The sequence below is a fragment of the Fundulus heteroclitus genome, chromosome 19, assembly GCF_011125445.2.
Source record: "Fundulus heteroclitus isolate FHET01 chromosome 19, MU-UCD_Fhet_4.1, whole genome shotgun sequence".
In the NCBI taxonomy this organism is placed as follows: Eukaryota; Metazoa; Chordata; class Actinopteri; order Cyprinodontiformes; family Fundulidae; genus Fundulus; species Fundulus heteroclitus.
Genome location: NC_046379.1, coordinates 24,507,701 through 24,530,826, shown reverse-complemented (window position 1 = coordinate 24,530,826; position 23,126 = coordinate 24,507,701). Strand labels below are relative to the sequence as shown.

The following is a 23,126-nucleotide window of genomic DNA, read 5'->3' as shown; positions in this document are numbered from 1 at the left end:
TACTGTACTGTCTATACACATTTCTTTCAGTAGTTCATTCATCAAATACAATGTTTATTGGTCTAATATCTTCTAATTCTTTGGGAAACTAAATCCTGGGTTTTATTAGCTGCAGGCCATAATCATTAAAATTACCAGAAATGATCACTTGCCTGACTCTATACGTGAGAAATCTATTAAACTTGCAGTTCTCAATTAATTCAATTGATATTCTCATTTATTGAGCTACACCTGCAGATAGAGACATGTGAGCATTAAAAATGTAGGATTTGAGTTTATTCCATAAGTAAAACACGGTAAAAGAAAAACTTCGATGATGACGGATCCGACCATGTACAAAAGAGGAAATTCAGAGCCGGCTACGGGGCTGGTGAGCTCACCTCGGCAAGATCTTGTCTGGGAAGCGATGCGTCTGAAACTGAGCTGCGAGGCCGGGCTTCCTCAGCTGCTCGAACAGCCCGATCAGATTGTGAGAGTAGAGCTGGAAAGATTTTCCTACAACACAGTAAATCCTTTCATTACCTTCGGGGGATGAGCCGAGTAGCATTTTAGAGGTTTTATGGGATCAAATCCAAAACATGTGTAGAAGAAAACGTTTAATTAAAGTGTCGTTTTGAATTATTGGTCCGCTAAGCTGTCCTTACATACAGGAAGGTTAGATGTGAACAGGAGGTAAAAAACAGAAGTGCTGATGATGATGATGATGATGATGTGAAGCATGATTACCTTCTGATGAAGCCAGTTAGTAGAATATCAAATCAAGCCAGGCGATAGGAGGATGGACAGAGTCCAAGGGAAGAGGAGAAGAGAACAGAGGTTAAGTATACCCAGGGGCAAACTGCTAAAGGTAAAACCGCAAATAGACCTAACACTATGTAATCCCATCCTCGGCTGTTAAACCGAGCAAAGGATAGGCTCTTAGGAAAACCAGATGCAGACAGTTTGGTTTCAAATGAAAGCTGATTTAGGGGTTCTCATCAAACACAGCACACCTATCTTAGGAACAGGATTGGTTTCACTGATAGGGTGACGTAAACAAACAAGAACACCCTGAATTTGTTCCTCACAAAAAAAAAAGACAACAACAGCAGTCTGGAGGGATGTGTTACTGTACAATGACAACAGCTCTCAGAGTGACCCTTACGGCAAACAGCAGAAACAGTTATTTTAGGGCTGCAGATATGGAGCGACTGTGATGCCTTCAGGTGCAGCCAGATAACACGGGACAAAGACACAGGCGGTTAAAACAGAGGGAAGTGAAGTCGGAGGGATGGGCTCGTTGCTCACCAGACAAAGACATCAGAATGTTGTTGATAATGTACAGCCATGTACACTTCCTGGGGAAAATCTAGCAAAAAAAAGAAAACAAAGAAAACTACATTTTGCTGTCATCGTACAGAACAAGTACAGAATTTACCTTTAGAGCTAAAGGATGGGAAAGAGAAGAAATCCTCACTAGAACAGACAAATTAAACCTTTGTCCATTTATACATAATGTTTGGTATAGTATTCACACCCCTGGAAGCTATTCAGCCACAAACTTGTATGCATTTTATCGGACTTAGTAATACAGTAGATTGATTTATCTGCTTGCTTAATGGACTTTGAGCAGTATGGACTCATAAGTAAAGTGGGAATCAGGAGGATTGTTGATGTTTAGGACTAGGAAGGAGAAGAGGTATGATTAAATATATATATATATATATATATATATATATATATATATATATATATATATATATATATATATATATATTACACACACACAATCTAATTATGTTAGTGCTTATACATAATTTATGTATGTGTTAAATTTATAATTTCACTGGTTTGTCTGAACTAAATTCATTAATTTATTTATTTATTCATACAAGGTTTTCAAACTTTTTTTTTTTTTTTTTTTACAAACAAAAATCTTTTTAACTGCATTTATTGTGATACCCAAATAAAATTGAGTGCTACCAAATGGATTTAGATGTCATCTAAATAGCAAAATGAGTCCACATCTGTGTGTTTTTTTTCACTGTATAAATCCAGCTGCTCTGTAAAGGTCTCAGAGATTTGAGAACACCAGTGATCTCATCACGAAGACCAAGAAACATGACTGCCGGGTCAAGGAGGGGAGCTTATAGCTGGGTTCGACTACAAAACAGTATCCTGAGTTTTGGACATCTGGCAGAGCCATAATCAATCACGCGAAGACGAAAAGAGTGTAGCCCAGGTGCAATGACTGGCAGGCAGGACAAAGGAAGCATTAATCAGAGAAGCAACCAAAGAGGCACAGAGTAACTATGAGGAGTTGCAGAGATCCACAGTTTGGGTGGAGGAATCTATCGGCAGGATAATTACTAGCCATGCAGTCCACAGACTGGCCTTTATGAAAGGATGGCAAGAAGAACGCCTGGGTTGAAAGAAATCCAAACTAAGTCCTATTTGCCAAGCAGGGGACATGCCACACACATGTGGAAGAACGCATTCTGGTCATTTCAGATGAAAATTAGGCACTGTCAAAAATAAATGAGAAAAAAAACCTACACTGCAGTAACCAACACTCTCAGTGAAATATGGTGGCAGCATCACGTAGCTGGGATAAGGACAATGGTCAGAGAATTTAAATTGATTTCAGAGGATTTGAAACCGAGGTGTGATGTCACCGTACAGCAAGACAGCCAGAAGCATACATGCAGCGCTACAATGGAAAAGTTTAGGTCAAAGCATATTCGTATTAGAACAGCCCAGTCAAAGCCCGCACTGTGATTACATTTAAAAAACCTCGTATTCATTACTTCCTTCCATGTCACAATTAACCACTACTTTATCACATAAGATCCCATTTAAAAAAAAAAAATACTGAAGTTTGTGGCTGGAGGGTGTGAATACTTTTGCAAAGGCTTTATAGTGGGCCGGTAAATGAAATCTGACGAATCTCAGCAAGTTTCCTACATTGTGAACTGTTTTTTTTTTTTTAGAACCATTTAAAAAAAGAAAATAAATGCTTCTTTACCACAAAATATATGAACTTGTCACCATAAATAGGATTTTTCAGGCACCAGAAAGATAAATGTGATAACCTGGTCAAGTTAAAGCCCTAAACTGTAATGCAGAAATATGTTGTCACTGGAGCGTCACCAGATCTGGAAAGTATTTATTTTTTTTTACATGTTTCCAACTACTTGTTGCACATATTTGTTTTCAACAGAGTCATCTGGAAACATTTAGGACCTAATCATACAGTGGGTTATTTTTTAACTCATGGGAATCACAGTAGCCCAGTTTTGGGTGCAGTTAAACATCCATCTAATGTTTCTCTGCAAAGCTAAAAAAGACAGCAACTTAACAGAAATTAGTTTAGGTAAAATATAGACAAGAATCAAAAGGATTAGCTAATGCAGAACTAATTGAATGAAAACTCTATTAAAGGCGTCTCAGAGCTGGACTTTAGCTGCGTTACCTGCTCCATTGCTGACTCGTGCAGCTCATTAAGATTTAATGTATAGATGCCATCCTCCGTTCCAAAGATTAGGTACTGATCTAAAACAGGAACAGTGCATTTTAGTTTAACAAAAGAACTGACCAACGATACCCCGAAAATCTGCAGAATGTGCTTAGTACTTACCTTTGGTGTCTGGATGAATCCATGACGTGGCACAGTTGATATTTAACGGACAGCCATCAAACACCTTAGAGAAACAGGCTCCCATCTGTAACAGAAAGCCAGCCAGCTCAGAACAGGCAGCATCTGGTTCAAAATGTCAGCGAGGAATTAATGCGCCTGAGTGGAGCTGAACCACAAAGCAGAAAACTATGTGGACCCCAAAAATGTACAGAATGTGCAGCAGCAACTCAAATGAGAGTTTAATAACAGTGTCCGTGAAACGCGACCATCATGGATGAGCAGAGGCTGTGAGGGACAATGCAGAGGATTACTCACATGTACTTTAGGAGTGGGCGGCAGACCGTTTATTGCTGGTTTCTAAGTAGGAGCAGAGGAAACAATGACAATAAGATACCATAACTGCTGGAGACACTAAGTCATGACAACCGTAGAGCCATAATTTAGCTCCGGCCTGAAATAATAAGGCTTTAAATGGAGCAATGTAAAGAGTTTTGAAGCACAATCAGCAGGACTGAGGGCCCACTAAGTGTGAGGTACTGGATCTGGTAGGTTAAAAGCAGAAGACCCAAACTAAAGTAGAAACTTTTAGTACAAGGTCAGCCAGATGGCAACACGGTTCCTGAATGATTTCCATGAACTCCATGTTTTTCCAGACTCAAATTTCAAGGGTCCCCAATCCTTAAAAGAGCAATAAGTACGACATTTACTGTAAAATCAACCTAAATTATTCAGATTTCAGACAACAATGGCGGCTCGCAGCAAGCGGTAACATTGATCCTGCTGTTTCATCAGTATTGTCCAATATACCGAATGTTAATTATTTAAAAGAAGACCAGAGAACGGCTGTAAAGGCTTTTGTTAGTGGAAATTACGTTATCGCCCTTCTCCCGATCGGGTTTGGCAAGAGCTTTTTAGCATGTTGCTAAAGATGACGGACAGGTGGTTTATCCAATCATATGCAGGGATTTTTGATAAGGCCCCTCCTCCTGAAATTCATCTCCAAAGGAGCGATTCCAGATGGACGAGTGAAGCTCGGCGGAACAAAATCCATCTGGCGAGTGAGGATAGGAAATAACATTTCCTATAAACAAACGGTCCACTCCATCAACAGTAGCTATGTTTACAAAATGTCATGATTGGATTAAAATGTATTCAGATTAAATAATCGGAGTGTACCGTTTATACGGGCACACAATCAATTAATCTGATCATAATGTGCGTTTATATAGACCTGATTTTATTCAGAATAGAACCACTCTGACATGCGCAGTTATCAAATTCCACTAAAAAATAAGTACTCCCGTCTTTGCTAAACACCAAAAAATAGTAAACAAATCAGTATTATACGAGTTTGTTTGTCTTCCGAGCGCCCATGATGTTGTAATTACAGCTGAAACGTTACTGTTTTTGAGCTCCGGTCTGCCATCAATTATAGTAGATCTGATGAATCAGAAATAATGTTCTACTGTTTTGTAGAATCAATCAGGATAAGAAAAAAAACATGGGTATATAATATATATATCCTCACACACACAAACATGAAAAAAGAAGTTAGGGGATGGGAAAGGCAGGAAAAATGGAACAAAGGACAAAAGGAAGGAGAACTAAGGAACCAAAGGAGGATCACAAAGAATGATGGATGAAAGGACAGAAAAAAATCAGGATGGACACAAAAAAATGAAGGAAAGAAAGAAAGAAGGAAGAATACAAAGAAAGGGAGAGAGGAAGGACATGAGTAGGAATGAAAAACAAGGGAAGGAAAAACGAAACATTTAAACAGCAGGGTATGAAATAAAATCTGAAAATACATTTTCCTCAACTCTGCTTTTTCCCCCAGACCGGGAAAAGGCATTTGTTACAGACTTTTCCAAAGTATATACAGGTCAGGTCCTCTATGTATAATAAATCTATATACGAGTTATACTTCCTGAAATAAGTGACAAAAAATATTGAAAACAATATTGAACTTTTCCAGGATAATTTATTTGAGTTGTGCCTGTATGAAGCACAGAGACTAGAAATGACGGTTTCTAACAGGAACCTTGAAATTTCAGCCTTTAAGCATTTAAAAAGGTACAAATAAGAGATAAATGCTGTGGTGAATTATCTTTCAACTCACGGGGAACTCCTTTCTGTCCTTCCGGTGCTGTGATGTTGGTGTAGAACGGCCTCCATTCACATCTCCATCTGAATCATTTTCTGTCATGGAAACAGGGAAGTTAAATTAGATGGAGTTGTCAATTATTATCAAAAAGTCAAAGCAGAATAAAGATCCAAACAATTTATACCAGTCTCCCTCACCTTTAGAGCCACATTTTATTGGAGCTTGTAAAATTGGAGCAAGGTTGAATTTAGAAATCAAATTAAATAAAAAAAATACTAGTGACAAAAAAAAAAAAACAACAACAAACAGAACAAAAGTGTGTCTACATGAAAGAATGAAATGGACTCACCAGGATCAGAGGCGTGCGATAAGAAGCCGGGGCTGCTGACGCTAGCTGACAGGAAGTCAAATGATGAATGCTCCACCTTGTTGCCCTCGTCGGGCGTGCTCTGCCTGCGGGCGGCCTGGCTCGGTCCATTTTCCGAGTTCGGGAACCTGCGAACTGTCAGAGACCTCTCCTCGTTCAGCCCAATCTCCTCTGATGTGCTGTTTATTCGTGGCTTAGGAGAAAAAAAATGTTTAAAAAAAAACAGAAAACATTAGTGCCTTTTTCACAGTGCAAACTGGAGAATTAAACAGAAGCAATATTGCAAGCCTTACCTTTGGGGGCAGAGGAGGAGGTACACCTGGTTTAAGCGTCGACCTGAAACAGGTTTTTAGACAGAAAGGTGTTCTATACATGTATCTATACAAACATTTGAATGTGTGCACATAACTTACAGCTCGACCCCTTCAGAGGCATCATCCAGATGGGCGACGTGTCCACTGCGCACATAAATACAATAATCAGTTTGAGAAGGGTAACTCTGTAGACTCTGATTACATTTAAACTGAGCAAATGTTTCTTTAAAAAACTAAAATGAGGAAAGAGAAAATTGCACTACAACTAATCTTTGATTTAAAGACAAAAATGATGAGTTGACACTTACAGAGTCAAGCAAAAGTGTTTGAAGAGAACACCTTTTCAATGTATTTTATTGAGATTTTACATGACAGACAGAGACAAAATAATAATTGCAAAAAGAAAGGATTTTATGCAAATTATATGGGATTTTTTGATAATTTAAAGGCCTTTGCAGGTGTTTTGAGTTAATTGGCTCATTACAGTGTGGCACCAGGAGTCTTCAATATTGGACCTTTTCACAATATTGTAGTTTTCTGAGATACAGAATTTGGGAGTTTCATTAGTTGTTATAATCATAAAATTTAGAAGAAATTACACACATATCAGTATGTATGTAATGAATGAATATAATATACAAGTTTCACTTTTTGAACTGAATTACAAGGGGGGGGGGACCTCTTCATGATGATATTCTGATTATATGAGCAGCATCTGTAGTGAACAAACAGCATCATGAAGATGAAGGAACACGTTAAACACGTCAGGAATAAAGTGGTGGAGAAGCTTGAAGCAGGGTTGGGGTTTAAAACAACATCCCAAAGGCAGATCTTCTCAGAGCTCCGCCTAATCCATCTGAAAATAGCAGGAGTATGACACAACTGCAAAGCAACGTACCGTAAATGTGACGGCCCACCTACCCTGAAAGCCCGGGGCAAAGAGAAAAAGATTCAGAAGCAGCCAAGAGGCCGGTCATTCACTTCTTTCAAAAATGGCTTTCTTTTTGCCACTCTTCTATAAAGAACGCTACTAGAAATCCCATTTGCCGTTTGATACAATACAATTAGGGAATACTCTGTGTTAATCTTTTGACATAAAATCTCAATAAAATAATGTTTATGGGTATGACTACTTTTGCAAGACACTGTAACCCTGGGTAATGTTTTCTAACACTTCCACGTAAACACAGGACACTGGACTACACTCTACGCCTATTATCACACCACACATGCATGCTAATAAGATGGCAGTCATGGGAGCTGATTGTGTAGGGACAAGGCAGAAAGGGAAGTGGCAGAGCAAAGCATCAAGTGGCTGGTGTAAGGTACTACAGCACACGCAGTGTTAGTGTTACCGTTGGAACAATTCATCCTCAACGCTTTTGAGAAGGCTCCTTGGAAGGACAACAAAGGTGAGGCAGACAGCCAAAAGAGAACAGAGAAAAGTGGAGGGAAAAATAAAAGCCAAAGTTCATGGACAAGTGAGACGGAGCTTAAGAGACCAACACGACATATTGAACTTGAGACACAGTGAGCTTTCTACCAAAATTTAGATCCAGTGACTAATCAGGTTAGTGTGAGAAGGAGAGCATTAACAGGACAAAAAAAAAAAAAACGCACATCTCTACATATTAGTAGTGAAGAAATACAGAAAGAAATTAATAATGCTACTGATCCATTTATGTGAATTAGTTTTAAAACATGCATTGTACACTGCTCCAAGAAATTAAAGGGACACTTTGAAAACACACCAGATGTCAATCGGGAATAAATCCTGCAGGATATCCGTCTACAGGTGTTAAACCAGATCATTTAAAGAAAATGATCTCCACAGAGATCTTAATCTGAAGTCACTGAGAAAGTGAAACTGACGCAGCGGGCTGGTCCATTTTGCTGAAACATCTTTGCAGAAACTCAAAAGTCTTCAGTAGTTTCTATGTCCCCACCTGCTTCTATGCATGCTGACGTCAGCCATGCTCCTTAGGAGGTGATGGACGGTGTCCTGGAGGATCTCCTCCCAGATCCTGACCAGGACGTCACTGACGGTCTGAGGAGCTACCTGGTGGCGTCAGCTGGACCTAAACATGGCGTCCCAGAGATGTTCTGCTGGATCTAGGTCAGGGAGCCTGGAGGCCAGTCAGTGGCATCAATGCCTTCATCCTCCAGGAACGGCCTGCGTTCTCTGGCCACATGAAACTGGGCATCATCAGGGAGCAGGAGGAGCCCAGGACCACTGCACCAGTGAAGGCTCTAACAAGGTCTGAGGACTTCCTCCTGATGGCTGACGGCAGTCAGGGAGCGTCCTTTATCCTCTACAGGTCTGTGTCCCTCCATGGACCTATCATCTGAACCCATCATGCTGGACAGCGCTGCAGGCGGCACAACGTTCAGCTCAGATCCTCCAGATCCTTTCACATCCGTCACGAGTTCAGAGGGAGAACCTGCTCTGATCTGTGGAGAGAACAGGGCAGCAGTGCTGGACCTGCTACTCCTGCTGTTCTCTGGTTAGAACCAGTGGAGCTCCACGCTGCGGGGCAGTGAGGACAGCGCCTACTGAAGGACGTCTGGCCCTCAGGCCACCCTCATAAAGGACGTTTCTAATGGTTTGGTCAGAGACATTTCTGCAGCTGGCCCACTGGAGGTCACTTTGTGTGACTCTGGCAGAACTCATCATCTCCCTCCTTGCACAAAGCAGCAGATGCTGCTCCTGCTGATGGGTTCAGGACCTCCAACGTTCCTGTCCAGCTCTCATAGAGTAACTACCTGCCTCCTGGAATCTCCTCCATGCTCCAGAGACTCTGCTGGGAGACACAGCAAACCTTCTGGCAATGGCAGGTATTGATGTGCCTTCCTGTTGGAGCTGCACTGACCCTACCGAGTGCAGACTCTGTAGGTTCCAGGTAACGCCTTCGTGTTGCAAGTAGTGACAATGATCCAGGTCAAATGCATAACTGCTGAACAGCAGTGCAGAAAAATGTCTGCGGTCTTCACCTGCAGAACCATTTCCTGTTTTTGGGGTCATCTCCCTGTTGCCCTGTTAGTGCTCCTGTTAATAATGTCATAAACACCAGAACAGCCGACACAGATTAACAACCCTCTCTACTACTGAACCGGCCACTGAGTTGATATTATACGCTGATTGAAAGGTTCTCCTTTAATTTTTTTGAGCAGCGTGTCATGAAAGGCATGTAGTCAGTGACACACAAGGTAAATAGGACTGTTCCCATGGCAACAGCTCCCATAGAGTACCTGCTTGTTCCTCCATCTGCATAAGGGCTCCATGGGGAAGGGAAGTCATGGTCTTTATTCACATCCTGTGGAGAGGCAGGCATGCATAAAAACACAACATCCAATGTTTCGCTTTCTTTATACACGGTTAATTCCAACTTTATTCAAACCCCTGGCAGATTTAGACTAGAAATAATCTTTTAATTTTACTATTTGTTTCTTCAGATCACAAGTAATAATATTTTAGGGTGATGCAGGCAGAGTCCTGACAATACAGTAATCTAACAGAGCATCTGTGTAATTAAATAGAGATCAAGGTGATGTCAAGGAGGCCTTCCAGCCTTGAAGTCTTTGAGTTTAACCACAAAGACCAACCTTTAAAATAACAGTGGAAACATACAAAAAGCTGCTCAGCGATTATAAGGGTTTGATAGCTGTGCTGCCAACAAAGACTTTCCCATTGATTAATGAGCAGAGTATAAATAATTAGCAACAGGACATTCTAATATTTTAAATAAGATAGAAGCTCGTTCTCACCACATTTTGCCCTTTAACCATTTTATTACCTCTCATTGAGATGTCTGTCCCTTCCTATCTGCTTGAGTGAATTAAGATAAACTAAATCTGTCAGGGGTCCAAATAAATTTGGGCTTAACTTGTTGTAGAGGCCTACATACAAACTATTAAATGAAATAGAACCACAACATAAAATACTGGCAGTGACTAAAAAAAAACAAAACAATCATTACCATTTCAGAATGAGCTTCAGTTTCTTTTGGGAGAAGAGGCGCCTGAAATTGGACCTTGTCAACTGTGAATGAAACACATCGTCTTCAGTTTTGTTTGTTTCGCACACCTTCAACACTAGAGGGCATCAGCGCTCAACTCTTCCAGGCAACATAAATAGACTCAATAACTCTTCAGTGCATTGTTGCCAGGTTTTGATAAACCCTGCAGAGCACATTCTTAAACAACAAAAAAATAAAATAAATAAAATCAAGTGCAGGAATAAATCAAAAATACACATGAACTACTTCTGAGGATTCAGGTCTAGTCTGGGCTTTCAAACTAATAGGCCATTAAAGACAATAAGTATCTGTTCATATTGGAAAGATTAAAACAAAAAAAAAAACAATTCGTGTTCAAACAAATTCTCTTAGTTTGAGTTTTGGGTCACATTGCATCAACCACCTAATCCAGTAGGAGAGGCTGGATTAGCGTCCAGGATAAACGCCAGGTTATCCTGGGTGGAGAACAAAAAAAGCCTGCAATACCTGCCAAAACACACTCCGACATAATCAGCTTCTCGTTAACAAAGAAACTTTGTATTTAACCTTTCAGACCACAGATTTTCCTGTTCTTTTTCTCTCTGCAGCATGCCGATCACATGGAAGTGCTGCAGGTTTTTTTTTTTTTTTTTAAAACACTAAGGTGAGGCGATACCCATCCGCACTACAGTTCAGAAGGTTAAGTAAAGCAGCGGGATCAGGTTTTGACATGCAACAAACTCTTCTCAGTGTCACCAGAGTTTCTAACCTGAAGCTCTCGTATACCTTTTTTTTTTTTTTTGGGGTAAACATTCTCTCAGGAAGTAAGCTTGGGAACTAAAAGACGCCGTCTCCCTGCGCTGCCACTAACCTGCATCCTCCCTGTGTCCCTCACAGTCACTAGGACTTGAGATTGGATGTTCGAGGCCTGTCCCATTGTTTGCTTCGAGTAGGAGGGAAGGTCAGATAACAGTGAGACATTGAGATAAAAACCAAACAGGACACAGATCTAGTACAAAAGATCACAGCACAAACAAGTGACAAGACGTAGCCAAGCATGAATGCTGACAAATAAATGTGACAGACATCAGACAGACACATCTCTCTATCGCTATGTCGTCAACATGGCTGCAACCTGCTGACACGCGACAAGCAGCACAGCGTTCTGCCTCATCTACGACGACGCAATCGTCCTAACTTCCCTGAAGGGTGTCAAAACACTAAGATGCCGCCATTAAAATGATCTCCTGCCCAATTTTGTTTTAGATCTGAAACAGAATTCCTCTGGAAAACCTTCAGGACCCTTCAGACAAGCTCTTTCGCTCACGAGAGCTTTAAAACAAGCCAAGCTAAAATGAAGCAGGACGGACTCCGCTACGTCTAGCTTTCTCCTCTCGGCCGCACCATCAGCATACACACGACCAGAAACTGTGGTCTGGAAACATGCCAGGCGCTGCCACGGGACTAGCGGGATGACGGTCAGAAAAGCCGCTGGGCTGAGTGACACAATAGCTGGTGATGTCACAGTGCCGCGGCACGCTGCGGGGCCTTTGGCTTTGTGTGCAACTTACAGTTAATCTCAGAGGGCGTCCTCTCAACTTTGGGGTGTTGTTTGGAGGGAAGGATGGTGTGTCGGCCTCCGGTGAGAGGCTGCAAAAGATTATTAGGCAGATATTAAAGAAACAAGCATCTTGAAAATGATCACTGGTGGGTGGTACATTACTGAAACGTTATACCTGCTTGGGTCACGTGGCGCGGTAGGGACATTATCGTTTAAAATAATCTGGAAACTCTGCAAGTCATGCATTGCTGAGAGCTGCTTTTCTTGTGCGTCACCACATTAATATGCATCCCAGAGGCTGTTTGTTCGTTACAAGCTCCATTGCTTGCAGTCAATAGCCTTTGGGTGTTTTTTTTTTTTTTTTCTACGTGCTGAGGCTAAAGACAGTGCTGCTGCTGTCAGGGTGAGAAAAGCACAATGGTCTCTTAAACGGCGCTGGTACCACCTCTTTGGCTGCCACAAAGGCGTGATGTAGACCCCAGTTAGAATAATAATAATGTTCCTGGACAGATTTAAAAGTCAGGGGCTAGGGAAGTTTCAAGAGTGCATGAAAACAACTCAGTTATTGTTTTCGGACCGGTTAGCGTCCATTTTATTTGGTTTCTTCAACTGTAAGCACGTTAATATTCACAACAAGATATTAATCCGCCCTTCACGCCACTGTCCCGGCTCGCTATACACATCCACACAGACTTCTCCCCAACAGTCGGAGTCACGGCTCCACAAAAAACAGCAACTTTGAATGAAGCTGGTTTGATGCTGGTTGTTTGTTATTGTTAGCTTCCTCAAATCTCCTTATTTATCATTGGTTTATAGATCGTGAAGCTAATAATGATGTTTTGCTGAATATGAGTTTGCAAAGCCATCCATCCATACCTTAGTTAACCACTGAGAGCCTGTGTTTACAGGTATATCAGTTTTTGTCACGTCTGTTTCTAGGACAGTATTCTTAGCCAATTTGACAGGGACGTGTATTTTTCTCTTTAAAAAAAAAAGGTTAATTTAGATTTCTATCAAAACAACCCAGAATAAACGGGTAATGAGCACGACCCATATACGGAGGCCTCAGTCTTCGTCGCAGCTGATGTGGGTTCATTTCCGGCCTGAGGTCCTTTACTACATGTCTTCCCCCCTCTCTCAAACCACTTTTCCTGTCAGCCTACTTTGTAAAAAAAAAAAAGACACTAGGGCCATAAAAGTCCAGGTAAAGATAAAAAAAATAAAAAATAAAAACAGAAAAAGAAGCACCAAACAATCTGATTTAGTACGTATGCAAACATTTATTACAACTAGAGAAATTGAGCTTTGTTAGCTGCTATGCCTTGTAAAAGTGTGCCTGTTCTGCAGAGTTGAACCACAGACCTCAGCTACAGCTGCATATCGTTTGAAGTTCGTCTTTTCCACATTTGAGCATCCACAATAATATTTTCTCCTCGTTTTGCAATACAGCTGATGCTCAGGCAGCCTGCATGGATGCTGTCTGGGAACATTCATTTTCAACTTGCCATAGATTCTCAATTGGATTTAGGTGGTAGACTTAAGACTGGCCAACACCATGTGGCACCATGGAGATGGTTTGTTTAAAGTGATGTGTAGCGTTTTCTGACACAAACTGGATTTTGCAGGTAAGCCAAAAAGTTTTGTTAAAACCATGCACTTTTCCTCTATCCCTTTATTTGTGTTGGCCTATCACATAACCGAGCAGCAAGCCGTAGGTAAGATTGTGGTTGAAACGTGACAAAAATCTGAAAAGGTTCAAAGGGTATTAACAGTTTTGAAAGACCCTGTGGAGAGCCTATAATTTCCCTTGCTTCGTTTTCTAAAACCAAGCCACATTTTTCCTAAACTTAAGGTGTAGATGAGACAGAAACCACATTACCTCAAGGTCATCATCGTCAATTTCGCGGTAACTCCGAAGGGTGTCTGGGTTGTTCACCTGATCGAGGAGATCAACTCCAAGTCTCCTCGTTAACCCAGTCTGAGCCACAAATACATGCTGGGAAAATTAAGCAGGAATAAAGACATTGTTATATTATTGATGGGAATGCTAGTTTTTTTTAGCATTACAATAACCACTATCCAGAACCTTCACCACATCTCAAAGAGAAAAGTCACTCTTTTTTTTTTATTGTCGCAACTATAAAACATCATACATACAAGCATATTTATTAATTGTAAATACTCTTACCAGTAAGAGTTTCTCTGCAGCGGGCCGCTTCTTTGGGTTTTTTGTGAGAGACACTTTAACAAAGTTTTGAAAAGCAGCACTCCTGTAGAGGAAAGGTCAATGCTTGAATTAAAGCAGTAGCCTGGTACAGTTCTTCTATGGCTCTCATGCGTTCATCACAGTGACAGAACCTCTATTGTTCCCGGATACTAACCATTTGGTTTTGTCCTTTAGCTTAGGAGGCTGGAAACTGCTCTTGGACATCAAAAACAAGGCCCTACACAGAACAAAGAAATGAGTCAAAGGGAAGGTGTCTAAGATTTAATGAAAGTACCTACAGTATATTCTATTCATACCATAAGCACACTTTGTTACAATAGGACAGCTGTGCGAGCCACCAAGACGTGATAAAACAGTCGAGGAAACACAAAAGCAGGAAGCAGGCCGAGAACCACGTGGGGAAAGGTTTGACTGGCGGCTCTTAATACAAGTAAAACGTACCTCATCGGATGCAGGTCAAACATTGGAGGCTGCAGCTCAGCCAGCTCGATGGATGTGATGCCAACAGCCCAGATGTCGCACAGCTGGTTGTAGCCTCCGTTCTTCTCTACTGCTGCTACCTCAGGAGCCATCCTGAACAAAGACAAGACTAAACATTAGCGCTGATTGAAAGCTAGGAACAAAAATATTAAGATTGCATTAAATAAACGAAACTGTGTAAAATCCACTATTGTGAAACTGTTAGAGGTCATGTCGGAGGCAGGCTTGTATCCCAATTTAAGAGTCCAATGTCTCATTCTAGGACACTCCTACGGGGAACCAATCCTGCACCTTTTAGATGAAGCTTCTCCCTCACACACACCACAGATGTCATCAGGAGTTCCCCACTTACCAATAGGGTGTTCCAATGAAGGACTTTCTTTTTGCGATGGTAGCTGTTATCTTGGCGGCAACTCCAAAGTCAGCTGCAACAAAGATCGGTAGAGATTTTCAGATCACGCGACGCACATGAAACAAAAAACAGCTACTATGGCTTTAAAGCTCCAAGCAAATGGTCGAGCATCTTACCTAGCTTCACATCTCCATTGTCTGTCAAGAGTATGTTGGCACCCTGTTGACGAATCCCAAAAAGACATATTTAAGGCTCAAAAAAGTGCTGAGCTGATGTTTTTCCTCAGAACGACAGCAAAGAGGCAAAGCTTTGCCACTGCCAGCTGTTCCGATTGAAGCACAAAAAAAAAACTCCAGACCTTTTTTTTTAAATATATATATCTAAGGTCTTTATTTAACTATGCAAAACCTCACTGAGATTAAAAATCTAACTTCTAGTAAGATTATACAGCCATCCCAGCCTTTGGCATTGTTTATGTTGGCTGTGACTGACAGTCTCTGTGGTAGCATCCTGTGGTGAGAGTAGAGGAAACAGGAAGCGCTTGCAGCATAGAGCCGAGAAAAGATAATAGGCCCAGCCCTGACCTTCATGATAACACATTTGAGAGAGGCTACAGCGTTTTGAGCTCTCGTGAAGCATGATCAAGTATGAACTGAAACTTAAAATTGCAACATGCAGCTGCGCTGGCCACATCCTTTCAATATAGCACCTCTGCTGCACCGTAAAAGGAGAAGGTGGCTGGACGGCTTCAGGAACAACGAATGCTATTTGCAGATGTGTACGGTTCTTAATAAGTAGCACCGCCGCCGCCGCTGCTATAAATCTTAACCACAAGCACTAACGTTGCTTTATTATAGAATGTTAGATAGACTATAATATTTAACTCTATTTTGTGAGTAGCAGGCATGACAGGTTGCATTAATGAAGGATAAAAGATGAAAGTAATAATACCTTGATATCACGGTGCATCTTGCCTTTGCTGTGCAGATATTTCAAACCCTGAAAAGGAAATTAGAATATTCAGCTAAAACTGGAATAGACACCACAATGCTTATGACACTGTGAGGACGTTTACCTGTAAGGTCTCTCTGCAGACGTATGCAATCTGCAGCTCAGACAGCGGTCCTGTAACTGTAACAACACGCAGTCATTCAGTTTTCATAGAGTTCAGAAAGCAGAGCTCGCATCTAACTTTTCAGAATCGGCGAGGGATTCGGCTCACCGTGGTAAATATCCTGCAGGGATCCTCCACCGCAGTATTCCATACATATCCAAAGCTTTTCTCGACTTCAGGAGAAAAAGAAAAAGAAATCAGATAAACATTGAGACCAAATGTTTTTCTTTGGACATTTTTTCAAAGTGAAACAAATATCTGATGTAGGGAGCCTTGCAAATGTATTTATTTCCAAGGTTGCTGCCCTGCTAATCTAAAGGATTCCCACAGCATGATGCTGCCACCATATTTTACCATGGAGATGGTTACCATGGAGACGTGCAGTTTTCATTTACTGCCACATGTATGCCAAGCAATTAATTTAGGACCTGAACACCTTTGATGTTTTCAACATGAAAGCCTTCCATAAAACTATTGTGGTATAAATACTTTTGTATGATGAGTGCGAATTGAAACAAGTTTAGCATTTAACAACCGCAACTGCGCTCTACAAGGGAAAAAAAACAAAGAAAACAGGAAAAGCCAGTTTCATTCTTGACTTTTTTTAAGCTCGTCTTCATTGCCAGGTAATCTAGAAGACTCACCAGAAGTTCTCTCTCTCTGGGATCCAAATCTAATTATGGCTTGAAAGTATCTGATAAAACAGCCAGATTACGGTTATAAAAGGAAACAGTAGACGAGATTCTAGGTGAAACCAGATCTCCGCTTACGCTGTTGCTTTAATAAACATTTCTGCTTTGTGTGCAAACGAGCTGAATTATTACGTGAAACATAACCTGAAATGTTACCAGACAAGCTGCCGTTCCTGTACGGCGATAGGCTGCATAATGACTAATGCATGGCTGGCTGGAAATGATTGTTCCTTTGGACCCAGCTGAGCTCTGATTGGCCAGACTACAAGACACAGCTGCTGTGCTACGACCTGCATGTGTCGGCGCTAACAGCCATATAAAGCAGTTCAGAGCCTTAAATCCAGTTAAACCTGCTGGAAGAGGGAGGCAGTTTTGGGCGGACCGACTCTACTTCCTCAAAGATAAAAGCCTCAAAAAACAGACCCCTGTAAAACTTAAACGCTTCACGGAGGCGCTGAAGGGGCGAGCGAGGCTAAAACCCTCGAGTCTTGGTTTCACGCTTCAGTGTGACAAAGTCATTAAAACGCACAAAGCGATGTTTGTGAGGCAGCTGGTTGAAAATATGACAGCAATATTTACATTTTGCAAATATTTCAGCCCAGACAGATTGGGCGAGAGCAGAAAGGTTTGAATTTCAAAAACAAAAACAAAAACAGGGTTATTTTCAGCTGGATCTTACCAGAGGTAGCTCCCGAAGTAGGCCACAATGTTGTGGTGCGTGCATTCCTTCACCATGAAGATTTCCTGCTGAATGACGGCAAAATCATCTCCTGAAAACAAAGGGGAATAAGTGAGACATAAATGAAAACTCTACACAAAGATTTTACTTCAAAAACGGAGAAATAATCGGAGTAGATGACAACTAATCTGGCTTGTAGTGCATTTAGAAAACAAAACACTTTATTGGCCACCCAGATGTCGGAGAACACGTTAAAACAGCCAGCATGCATAAGTGTCACATGTCTCAAGCTTCAGGTTTCAGAACAACTTAGTTTACCCCCCCTACAGCAGGTCTTCATCACCGGGAAAACATTAAAGACTACAGAACAGACTGAAACAACAGGGGAACCTTCATATAAAGCTTGCGGTAAAGGCTGATTTCCAGGGCAGCTTCCCAGCCGAGCTCTGCACAGGAACACACACGACCAATAGGAAGTGAAGAAAAGAAAAAAAAAAACACACACACATGCATTTAAGCCAAGTTGTTCTCAGCTGTGCCGACACACAACCCTGGAATGTATTAACAGGAGGTTAAGCTGCACCAAACGATCAGCCAGAGCACGACGGCGATTATTTTTCACCCAATGTCACATTCAGGGCAGAATATTTGCAAACAGTATTTCCAGAATTCACACGATCAAGTATGTGAAGTCTACTTTCAAGATGGCATGTAAGCAGTTCTCCTGGAGGATATCCAAGCTTAAAATCGTCTGACCAGTCAGTCTAAAAAGCCGAGCCTGGTTTGAGCAGTCGGGTCCTGGACACTACAACCGTACAAAGTTCAGCTCGTGTCTGAACCCGCTGTTTCTGACCGAGATAAAGAGACGGAGTTTTGCAAAAGTATTCGCCCCCGTTTAACTTTTCCCTCACCGCTGAAGAACAATCACAAAGCTCCTGGTATTATGATGGTATTCTATGAGGCAGGCTAACAAAAAGTAGTAAATAATTGCAAATTAGAAGAAAAATGAACCAATGTTTTTCCTTTCACAAAATTCCTCTAAGAAATTTCACTCGAGCTCAGTCGGGTAGGATGGGGAGCATTCTGTGAGCAGCTCTTTTCAAGCCACAGATTCAAATGTGGTTTTAGGTCTGGGCTTTTTCTAACACACCATTATGCTTTTATCTAAAGCGTTAAAGCTGCGGTTGTACGTTTAGGGTCTACTCCTGCTGGAAGGTGAACCTTGCTCCAGTCTCACGTGTTCTGCAGCCGATAAAGGGCTTGCTTCCAGGATTGCCCTCCATCTAGATCTGTCCATCTTCCCATCCACTCTGACCAGCTTCTCCAAAGCATGATGCTGCCACTACTTTCCTATTCATCATGATGAGGAGGGTTTATTTTCTGTCCCACGATGTTTTGAAAGCAGGGCTGGGCAACATGTTGAGAGTTTAGGATTAGGACTATGTTGTTTATATCAAGATGGTCTATGCTGGGTAAGAATTACACTTATGTGTTTCAGTAGCCTATGTTCCAGCTGTTTATCTACAGCTGTTTGTTTAAACGCGTGTCTGTGAGACCTTTGGGATAAAGCTTTGATTGAGAGATGCCTTTCTATAATTACTTTATCAAAAGAAAAACACACCAAGATTAATATTGTGTATCAGAAATCAGCCTAAAATATTATTTTTGGTCCATATTGCCCAGGCCTAGTTGAAAGTAGGCCATACTGTTAAATTCTGGTCTCATCTGACCGCAGGGAAAGCCCTAACACGTTTGTTGCGTTTTGTTAGCAACAGTAAAAATCATCGTGTGCCTCTCTTTACACAACAACTTGGTTCTGGTTTCTCTTCCATGAAGACTTGTAGGTGCGGAGCTAATCGTTTTGTCAATCGCTTGTCAAAGGATCCTTCTAGCCGAGCTGTGGATCGCTGCAGCTCCTCCAGAGTTTCAACAACCCTCCTGGCTTCTTCTTGGATTAAGCTTCATTTTGCACGTCAATTTGGGTGAATGACCCGGTTCTTTTTTTTTAGTTTTGCAATTGTGCCACAGTCTTGTCATGCTTGGACGATGGATTAAACGGAGCTCTGCTATTTTGTTTTAAAACCAAACCCTGCTTGAAGCATCTCTCTACAGCTTCAGCCTTGACCCTTCCACTGCGATCTTTAGACTTCATGATGCTGGCCGTCCATAAGTGTCCTCTAACAAACTTCTAAGGCCTTCGGTGAACAGCTCTATTTAAATTAAGATGAAATTAAACACAAGTGGACAGTATTTACCAAGCAGGTGACTTCTGAAGGCAACTGGTTGCCTTCAGCTTTACCAGCGTAAAGGGGCTATATATACATAAACGCACACTACAATTTCCAAATATTTGTAAAACAAACAAAAAAATCCACCAATGTATCTCTTGTATTGTCTTTCATGGTTGCAGCTTAACTACTGTATGTTAGTTTATGACAGAAAGCCCAATAAAAACACCTTGGAAGTGGTGGTTGTAATGTGTTGTAAAAAAAGAAAAGAAAAGATAAAGAGTTATAAATGTTTATCACGTTACACAGTAGTTGTGTTTCCAAACTATCTGCTGGACATTAGCCTCCCACACACGATTGCATACATGTGAAGGACTACAGAACATTTGCCCGTGTTACGTAGATACAGAAGGAGGAAGTAGTTTCAGATTTATCTAAATGATAGAGAGCAAAGAACCACTTACTTTAAACTAGTGTAATTGCAACTACGTGACTAAGCTTGACCTTCAACAGAAGAAAAAACAAGTAGTCACCCCACAGACCTCTCTTCTGGGTGAGTCTAGGCCTCAGAATGCAGCCACTTCCTTTTCAGGCCGAGGCCTTCGCTCCGCTCTGAACGCTCACATTCTCGCTCTGCCACCCGCTTTCTGTTCATTGTGTAGAAGCTTCTTAATGTTAACTTTGTTAAGTTCTGACCGCCATAAACGTCGGCTTACTAGTAGAACTCAGAGTTCTGGTTGACGGGAATGTGTTCGGTAGAAATTGGAAAACTTAAGTCACTAAACAGAAGCCAAACAAAGCATCCATACAAGACTGAGTGTCTCACGTTAGTAAAAGCAAAAAGCCAACATTGACACCGTTTTGTTTTGTCCCTTTGTTAACTACTTAGTTGGCTGAGGCACGGCGCCCTGCAGCCCCTAAGGCCTCAGCACTCCTAAATTTGTACTCTCTGCTGTGTACTTTATGCCAGCGTCACTGCTGGTCTAACCTGTCTGATAGCAAGGTCCACCCACAGCCATTTACCTCTGGCACAGAGACAACTGATACGTGCAAAAAGCTGCGTGTAAGCCCCCCACCACCACCACCACCAATCCCAAAGAAAGACATTTAAAGTCTAAATCCTATAAGTGAAAAAAGGCAACAAACAGGAATGTATGATCAAAAAAAGGAGCTGTATAATAAATTATGACGTAACTGAGATAACGTTGACCATTTTTAAATGAAGAACACATTTTTCATAAATTATAGCTACTAAATAAACATTTCTATTTCCTATGGAAGAATCAGGACAAGTTAGGGTTTGGAGATAATCCATTAATAAATTACAACAGGAGATCCATCAGTAACAATGGCACTGATTTGAAAACAATTTTAAAAAGCTGGTTCTAGTCGTGCAAAGATAAGTTTAAATCTGTTGGAAGAAATTTCAGGTGTAAAGAGCAGCTTCAGTCGTGGTCATTCAAAGGTGGAAACGATCACTCTGCCAGGATGAAGCTCAGCGTGAAGCTGTTTAACTTTAAGTCAGATGAAGACTTAAAAGAGCGTTTATTGGCAATAAATCGCTGGAAATCACAAACTCCAGGCAACAAAACACAGCGGGCAGAAGGGCCGAGGCAGAAGAAGAAGAAGTAACACTGACTGAATGCTGGAGAGAGATTTATACAACGATGAATATTATATCTGTTTCGCTGTGTGTGTGTTTTGCACATCTTGGCGTGGCTCCTCATTTGGAGCTGAAGAGAGGAACCCGGCTGAGTTAAAGAAAAGGCAGACTTTGGTTAAGATCGCACATCCTCCGTGAACGCTCTGCTCGCGTAAGCGCACGCCTGTCAGACCGAGCAACTACGTTGTTATTTTTTTAATTAATGAGAACGGTTCCATATCCGAACATCAGTGGACACGCTCGCTGTCGTTCATCGTCAAAATACGGAGCAAGTCCAATTTTCCGCCCCGTTCCGTCCGACTCCACAGAACAGAACAAAGAACGCAACAACATCCGGTTTGTCAAAGTAAAATAGGGTAAGGAGAGATCAGTAACTACAAATTAAAACAGATTTTTAAAATATTACCCCATGGTCTGGATGGGTACTCGATTCTGATTGGCTGCAGGGTGTCCGTTAAAAGGTGTTACAGTTAGGGTTCAGGTCAAACGGCCTAATTGTCCTAAATTATTGTGCTGGTTCAGATGTTGCCTGGTAACCACAAGACAGTTGATGCTGGTTACCTTGGCAACGCGTGGCAACAGATTAAATAATCTCTCAGCCGCTTCTTGAGAAAAACGTACATTTTAACGGTGAAAAAAACCCATTAAGTATTAATAATTGATTTATTATTTATTTCGTAAGGGACCATGGTATAAGTGGGATAATGCCCAACAAGGTGTCCATCATGAGAAATTAATGGACTCTGTGTCGTCCATTAATTTCTCATGATGGACACCTTGTTACTTATAAAGCTGATTTCCAACAAATCTAGCTGCACAAAGTGCTTACAAGCAAAACAGCTCAAATTTAAAACCAGTGCCATACTAAATAATAGAATAAGAAAAAAAATCAAACCTAAAACTATCTAAAACAACGACTATAAAAACAAAACACTTGTGCAATCTTATACTAAAGCCAGATCATAGAAATGCGTGTTTAACGGTGACTTAAAATGCTCCAGAGTTAGGAGGCAGGTTACTCCAGGGTCTAGAACCTGCCACAGCAACGGCTCCTTCGCCTCGAGAAATAAACTTAGACCTGGGAATAGACAGCATTATCTGTGCCGTAGACCTCGTAGTTATTTTTGCAGCAATTTAAGAGTAAAAACAACAACTGTGTATGTCAGTAATGCAATATATATTTTAGAAATCCATAAAATGCCCTAAATTATAAAATTAAAGAGGGTCAACCTTAACTTGAGCTCTTCAAACATGCAGCAAAAGCCCCGGATCCTCTAGCACATGAACTCTTTTCTTTTAGTAATCCTGAAGAATGCTTTTGTTTTATTTTAGGTCAAATTATTTAAGAAAGAGACAAACTTTAACTTCCTGATATATTTACAACCCTCTTACAAGGCTTTAGAGAGGGAAACACACACGCACACACACACACACACACACACACACACACACACACACACACACACACACACACACACACACAGTCTGAAATCCAATCAAAACATATTACTCGTCCCCCAGGGAACCATCACCAGCACGGACTGTGCCAAGATGGATGAAACCAAAAACAGAGAAGTGAATCTCTTCCTTTCCTGGCTGGTAATCAGCAGAGTTTTGTCTGCACATCTATGGCACTAATCCCTCTAATCTGGATCACACTAACTCTGTCACTGGGTCATTACCAACACACACCCAGAGCTGGGCAAAGTCAGAAATGTCTTCCTGTACCCCCTA

General features: G+C 41.3%; 1 protein-coding gene across 7 annotated transcripts in view; it reads right to left on the bottom strand.

The window, feature by feature from the left end:
* Positions 1 to 23,126, bottom strand: part of map4k5 (mitogen-activated protein kinase kinase kinase kinase 5) — a 44,306-nt gene that overhangs the window by 13,632 nt on the left and 7,548 nt on the right. The window contains exons 4-29 of one of the 7 annotated variants that reach the window (XM_036150424.1): positions 17,502 to 17,592; positions 16,239 to 16,303; positions 16,092 to 16,147; positions 15,968 to 16,015; positions 15,193 to 15,235; positions 15,017 to 15,089; positions 14,626 to 14,757; positions 14,339 to 14,401; positions 14,146 to 14,227; positions 13,837 to 13,953; positions 11,968 to 12,046; positions 11,268 to 11,339; positions 10,379 to 10,440; positions 9,651 to 9,715; positions 7,757 to 7,795; positions 6,501 to 6,545; positions 6,381 to 6,423; positions 6,070 to 6,280; positions 5,918 to 5,941; positions 5,736 to 5,815; positions 3,932 to 3,973; positions 3,617 to 3,701; positions 3,452 to 3,531; positions 1,288 to 1,348; positions 727 to 729; positions 381 to 495 (exon numbers count right to left, since the gene is read on the bottom strand). In XM_036150424.1, the coding sequence (XP_036006317.1) occupies positions 381 to 495; positions 727 to 729; positions 1,288 to 1,348; positions 3,452 to 3,531; positions 3,617 to 3,701; positions 3,932 to 3,973; positions 5,736 to 5,815; positions 5,918 to 5,941; positions 6,070 to 6,280; positions 6,381 to 6,423; positions 6,501 to 6,545; positions 7,757 to 7,795; positions 9,651 to 9,715; positions 10,379 to 10,440; positions 11,268 to 11,339; positions 11,968 to 12,046; positions 13,837 to 13,953; positions 14,146 to 14,227; positions 14,339 to 14,401; positions 14,626 to 14,757; positions 15,017 to 15,089; positions 15,193 to 15,235; positions 15,968 to 16,015; positions 16,092 to 16,147; positions 16,239 to 16,303; positions 17,502 to 17,592 (1,876 nt within the window). The remainder of the gene's footprint in view (positions 1 to 380; positions 496 to 726; positions 730 to 1,287; positions 1,349 to 3,451; positions 3,532 to 3,616; positions 3,702 to 3,931; positions 3,974 to 5,735; positions 5,816 to 5,917; positions 5,942 to 6,069; positions 6,281 to 6,380; positions 6,424 to 6,500; positions 6,546 to 7,756; positions 7,796 to 9,650; positions 9,716 to 10,378; positions 10,441 to 11,267; positions 11,340 to 11,967; positions 12,047 to 13,836; positions 13,954 to 14,145; positions 14,228 to 14,338; positions 14,402 to 14,625; positions 14,758 to 15,016; positions 15,090 to 15,192; positions 15,236 to 15,967; positions 16,016 to 16,091; positions 16,148 to 16,238; positions 16,304 to 17,501; positions 17,593 to 23,126) is intronic. The other 6 variants (XM_036150425.1, XM_036150426.1, XM_021321353.2 and 3 more) reach the window with 6 other exon arrangements.